Source organism: Nicotiana tabacum, chromosome 3 (genome assembly GCF_000715075.1).
Source record: "Nicotiana tabacum cultivar K326 chromosome 3, ASM71507v2, whole genome shotgun sequence".
NCBI lineage: Eukaryota > Viridiplantae > Streptophyta > Magnoliopsida > Solanales > Solanaceae > Nicotiana > Nicotiana tabacum.
The window spans coordinates 75,608,676-75,615,124 of NC_134082.1; the positions used below are offsets into that span (position 1 = coordinate 75,608,676).

Here is a 6,449-nt window from a genome sequence, read left to right on the forward strand (position 1 = left end):
CACTTTTTCTTTAAATTTTTACGTCAAAACCTTTCGGAAAATAATACGGACCATGCATACCAATCCAGAAATATCAAATGGAACTAATAGAGGTCTCGAAATATGAAAATAAAGGTTAGTACTGAAAATGACCTATCATGTCATCACATTCGGGCATACGCTTAAGTCCAAAATCACTATACGAACCTATTGGAACCATCAAAATACCGTTCCGAGGTCATTTTGACAAAAGTCAAACCTCGGTCAATATTTCCAACTTAAACTTCTAAATCAAGAACCAAATGATCCAAATCATTCCAAAATTCCCCCGAAATAAAATTAACCATCCCCACAAGTTATAAAACCACAAATACACATACGGAAAGCTTCAAAAGGAGAAACAGGGCTCAAATACACAAAACGACCGGCCGGGTCGTTACAATAAATTTCAGTATTGTATTTTTACGAACTATTATGAGTAGCTAATTTTCTCCTCTAGGGTTTTGATTGAACCTTTTGTAGAATGAATTCTTGATATGTTTTGTTATAATTAAGCCCTTTAATTATCTTCTTGTTTAACTACGTGCTTACACAACAACAACAACAACCACCCAGTATAATCCCACTTAGTGGGGGTCTGGGGAGGGTAGTGTGTACGCAGACCTTACCCCTACCCTGGGGTAGAGAGGCTGTTTCCAAATAGACCCTCGGCATCCTTCCCTCCAAGAACTTCCCACCTTGCTCTTGGGGAGACTCGAACTCACAACCTCTTGGTTGGAAGTGGAGGTTGCTTACCATCAGAGCAACCCCTCCTCTTAGTTTAACTACGTGATTATCTTAGTTAATTAAAGAGCACTTGATTATTGGTTGACTATGTGCCTATTTTGTTTTATGTTGTTTGAGAAAGAATACATATTTAGATAGTTGTTAAACAACGTTAATGAGATACACTTCATTATATATTTATACCTCATAAAATAAAATAAAAAAAATAAAAAAAAAATATGAGTATCCAATTAAACTTTGAATGTTCATCTTCTTGTATTGAGGTGTTATTCCATAATCTTAACCTCGGCAAATAAGTTACTTAACGATGATCACATAAACTTACGCATTATTCTTTCATGCGTAAATCTTTACAAAAATTTTGTTTAGATAATATTGATATCATTTTATAAAATCGTGAATTACATGATTTGGTATATACATGCAATTCACACGCGGATAAACTAATAAGATAAAAAATCTTTAACATGACTCAATAACCTAATAACCAACTCTTTTAATCTAACGCTCATTTTCAGTAGTGAGTAGTGACTTTCGTTTTTCGTCTCATTTGATAGCTAGGAAACATTGTGCTGCCATGACTTTTTGGACTACTATCAGTCGGTGTCTTTTGTCACAAAGACCTCGGTTGACCACCCCGGCAAATACTGTTCAGTGTGGTCACATGGTTTTTTTGAAAATCGCAAGTAGAATTATGCGTATTTGAGGAGCCACGGTAAATATGACTTCAGGTTTGTTTTTATTTTTTATAAAAGTGTGTCCTAATTATCTTGTGCGATTAATTTGTCTGGGATATGGGTAAATTTATTATTTATCCACTAAGATTTAGATTGATGATCAGGCATTTTTATATTTATTGAGATTTGAATCCTTTATAATTCTAAACTTAACCATTTAAGCTACACCAATTAATGTTGGACTTCAAATTTGTCTTTACCTCCCTAACCATCAGTAGGAGTGTTCAAAATCGAACCGAAACCGAAAACTGAACTGAAATCGAAGTTTAATGGCTTATTTGTATCGGGTTAATGGTTTAACGGATGGGAAACGGATTAAATTTTTTTTATTAACGACTTATCAGTTTGGGGCCGGATTATTCAATTTTTCTAACGAATAATTCGTTAACCCATATATATATATATATATCAAATTTATTTTTATTTATATATATATTAAATATCAAAAATCCTTCCACTTCTGATACTCTATCTCTAAAATACTCTATCTCTAACGCCTAATTCCTAAATACGTATGCTTGGACAGAACCAACACCTGATCATGTGAATAAATCGATGAGGTCACTTGGACAACACAAAACTAGAGTCTATTTTTTGCCATTTACAGGAAGATTATAAAAGCACGTTTTTACTATTTTGCCAATTACAAGAAGGTACCAAAGATAAATCCTTTTTCCTTTCAATGTCCAAAGATAATGTTTGAAACACGAAAATGACGAGGCAAATTCCATAATGAAGGTGTTGTACAGGTTTGAGTGTTGGGGCTGGCAGAGGAAAGAGAGAAACATAATATAGATAGATTTAGTAAAGATATGTTTTGTACTTTTGAAAGTGAATGTACATATAATTGAGCTGTCATTTCTTCCTTTCTTTCAAACTTGGCTTTGTTAGGGCTAGTGTATGCCAAGTGTCCGACACTAGGATACGACCTTGGCTTCGCCAAATTCCCAAGATTTAATTTACTATATAATATACTTATACAACAACAACATACTTAGTAAAATCCCACTAGCGTGGTTTGGGGAGAGTAGAGTATACGCAGACTTTACCCCTACCCCAAAAAGGGCAGAGAGGCTGTTTTTAGGAGACTCTCGGCTCAACAGGAAAAGCAATAATATCATAAAAGAAATAAGAGAAAAGACATGTAACAATAAAAGATACCAGAAAGAAAATAACCACAACAAATAAGTAAAAGGACAATAACACAAAATTATGCAAAACACCAATGTGAATACAACAAAGACCGCTAACAAACCTAACGAAACTCAAACAGACTACCCGGTACAAAGAGAGAAGAACTCTCGACTACCCTCTAGCCTACCACCCTAATGCTCGACCTCCACATGTTCCTATCAAGAGCCATGTCCTCGAAAATCTGAAGTCGCGCCATGTCCTGCTTGATCACCTCGCCCCAATACTTCCTAGGCCGCCCTCTGCCTCTTCTCGTACCTGCCAAAGTTAACCGCTCACACCTCCTAACCGGTGTATCTAGGCTTCCCCTCCACAAGTGTCCGAACCATCTAAGTCGCGCTTCCCGCATCTTGTCGTCCACAGGAGCCATGCCCACCCTCTCCCGAATATCTTCATTCTGAATCTTATCTAGCCTAGTGTGCACACACATCCATCTCAACATCCTCATTTTTGCTACTTTCATCATCTGGATATGTGAATTCTTGACTGGCCAACACTCAGCTCCATACAACATGGCCGGTCTAACCACCGCTTTATATAACTTACTTTTGAGTTTCGGTGGAACATTCTTGTCACACAGGACTCCAGACGCTAACCTCCATTTCATCCACCTCACTCCTATACGGTGTGTAACATCCCTATTGATATCCTCATCTCCCTGGATAATAGACCCTAAGTACTTAAAACTTTCTCTTTTGAGGATGACCTATGAGTCAAGCCTAACTTCCACATCCGCTTCCCCCGTCATGTTGGTGAACTTACATTCCACATATTCTGTCTTAGTCCTACTCAACTTGAAACCTTTAGACTCTAGAGTCTGCCTCCATACCTCTAGTCTCCCATTAATGGGTCTCGCGTCTCATTAATTAGAACTATATCATCAGCGAACAACATACACCATGGCACCTCTCCTTGGATATGGTGTGTCAGTGCGTCCATCGCCAGAGCAAATAAGAATGGGCTGAGCGCAGATCATTGGTGTAATCCCATAACCACCGGAAAAGGCTCTGAGTCACCTCCCACAGTCCTAACCCGAGTCATAGCTCCATCATACATATCCTTTATTGCCCTAATGTAAGCCACCGGCACACCTTTCACCTCCAGACACCTCCAAAGGATGTCCCTAGGGACCTTGTCATATGCCTTCTCTAGGTCAATAAACACCATATGCAAATCCCTCTTCTTATCCCTGTATAGTTCCACCAACCTCCTGATAATGTGGATAGCTTCCGTAGTAGAACGGCCCGGCATGAACCCAAACTGGTTTTCCGATATAGACACCGCCCTCCTTATCCTCATTTCCACCACCCTCTCCCAGACTTTCATGGTATGACTTAGTAACTTGATACCTCTATAGTTGTTACAATTCTGGATATCCTCTTTGTTCTTGTACACCGGAACCATTGTACTCCACCGCCACTCATCAGGCATCATTTTTATCTTGAAGATAACATTAAACATCTCAGTCAGCCACTCCAAGCCTGCCCTACCCGCATATCTCCAAAACTCTACTGGAATCTCGTCAGGTCCGGTCGCTTTGCCCTGACTCATTTTACCCATCGCACCCACAACCTCCTCAACCTTAATGCGCCTACAATACCTAAAGTCTCGGTGACTCTCGGAGTTCCCCAATTGCCCTAACACGATGTTTCCATCCCCATCTTCATTCAAAAGTTTATGAAAGTACGACTGCCATCTTTGCCTAATCTGGGCCTCTTCCATCAATACTCAACTGTCCTCGTCTTTGATACACCTCACTTGATCCAGATCGCAAGCCTTCTTCTCTCTTGCTTTGTCCAATCGAAATAACTTCTTATCCCCACCTTTACCCCCCAGTTCCTCATAAAGCCGTCAAAAAGCAACAGTCTTAGCCTTTGTGACCGCTACTTTCGCCTCCTTCCTAGCCTCCTTATATCTTTCTTTATTCGCTCTCCTTTGATCCTCGTCGGTGCTCTCTACTAACTTAATGTACGCCGCTTTCTTGGCTTCCACTTTATCTTGGACCACGTCATTCCACCACCAGTCGCCTTGGTGCCCGCCATAATAGCCTTTCGAAACTCCCAACACTTCTCTTGCTACCTCCCTTATACAGTCTGTCGTTACCGTCCACATAGCGCTAGCATCCCCACCACTCTTCCAGGCACCCATATTTGTCAACCGCCCCTCCAACTCTTGCGCAGTATCCTTAGACAAAGCACCCCACCTGATCCTTGACGGATCCCGTATAAACCTCTTCTTCCTCTTCATCAGAATACCGACGTCCATCATTAGGAGCCTATGTTGAGTTGCGAGGTTCTCACTCGGGATCACGTTGCAATCCTCGCACAACCCCCTATCATGCCTCCTGAGGAGGAGATAGTCAATTTGAGTCTTAGCCACCATACTCCGGAAAGTAACCAAATGTTCCTCCCTCTTCGGAAACATAGAGTTCACAATCACCAACTCAAAAGCTCTAGTGAAATCCAACAGTGAGGTACCACCCCCGTTCCTTTCACCAAAGCCGAAGCCACCGTGCACCTCACCATAGCCACCAGCCGACGACCCAATATGACCATTAAAATCCCTTTCTATGAATAGCTTCTCCGTCGGCAGAATACCTCACACCACCTCATCCAGCGACTCCCAGAAGCGCCTTTTTTACCTCCTCGTCCAAGCCCGTTTGCGGCGTGTAAGCGCTAATGACATTCAGAGTGCTCCCTCCAACTACTACTTTAATCGCCATCAATCCGTCATTCACCCATCTTACCTCTACCACCGACTCTCTAAGCTCCCTGTCCACCAAAATGCCCACTTCGTCTTGCCCTTCACGACTCCGTAGAACCACAATTTATACCCGTCTACATTCCTCGCCTTCGATCCTACCCACCTAGTCTCTTGCACACACACTATATTGACCCTCCTCTTCTGGAGAATCTTCACCAGCTCTATAGACTTACCCGTCAACGTCCCTATATTCCACGATCCAACTCTCAACCTACAGGCTACCTTGTTCCCTATACCCCTTTTGGGCCCCGTCCCACCCCCATCCCTTGCCCTACCCCCCTTCTCACTATCCGAGCTCCTCGAGGACATGACCTTACTTTTCCATTGCAAACTATAGTTTCTATTCCTACGAAGGTCTAAAAATGAAACGGAGAAAAAAATACCACACAAAACAACAAAGGGAACAAATAGTAACTACAAGCCCACTAAACTGACTAGAGTAGTACGAAATACTACGCTAATAAAGTAATTAACACAGGGGACAGAGAAACAATAGGCGAGAGGTACCAATTCCCGTGAATAGAACCTGGAACTCCTGACTTGGTATACTCCCGATGCTGCGGAACCTGGTGTATAGCTGCTACTTTACTGCTTGTGCGCGTGCACTCCCAAAAATGATACCTGCAAAAATGCACAAACACCCACGGAACTAGGAGAATAGGGTAGCAAAAACCTAGAAATGAAAACCAATATTTGCTACAAATTACCCTTACAACCAAAAATCTGTTTTATATCTTTTGAGATCACGAAAAAATTCAATAGCAAAAATCTATTTTATACGTGTTTTTTTACTTTATTTACGCCTGAAGAAAAATACTTAGTAATTAACAATGGAAGGAAAAAAATTGCAGTTTTATTATGTGCAGAGGATTCAGAATACGCGAGAAAGAAATATGGCGGTTATGTTGGTGTTTTTGTAAGAATGTTGGCGGGAGAAGGGGAAATGTGGGACGTATTCCACATGGCTAATGGCGAGTTTCCGGGAGATGATGA

The 6,449-nt window shown here is 41.2% G+C and overlaps 1 protein-coding gene across 1 annotated transcript; it reads right to left on the reverse strand.

Annotated features, from left to right (window-relative positions):
* Positions 1-4,544: 4,544 nt before the first annotated feature.
* On the reverse strand, positions 4,545-4,958 carry LOC142176471 (uncharacterized). Its single transcript, XM_075244331.1, has one exon. It carries the CDS (start codon positions 4,956-4,958, stop codon positions 4,545-4,547), a length of 414 nt encoding a protein of 137 aa, XP_075100432.1.
* Positions 4,959-6,449: the final 1,491 nt, after the last annotated feature.

What these genes read in the sequence shown, in the direction of transcription:
- LOC142176471 (XM_075244331.1), bottom strand. Translation starts at nt 4,958, where the DNA reads ATGGACGTCGGTATTCTGATGAAGAGGAAGAAGAGGTTTATACGGGAT.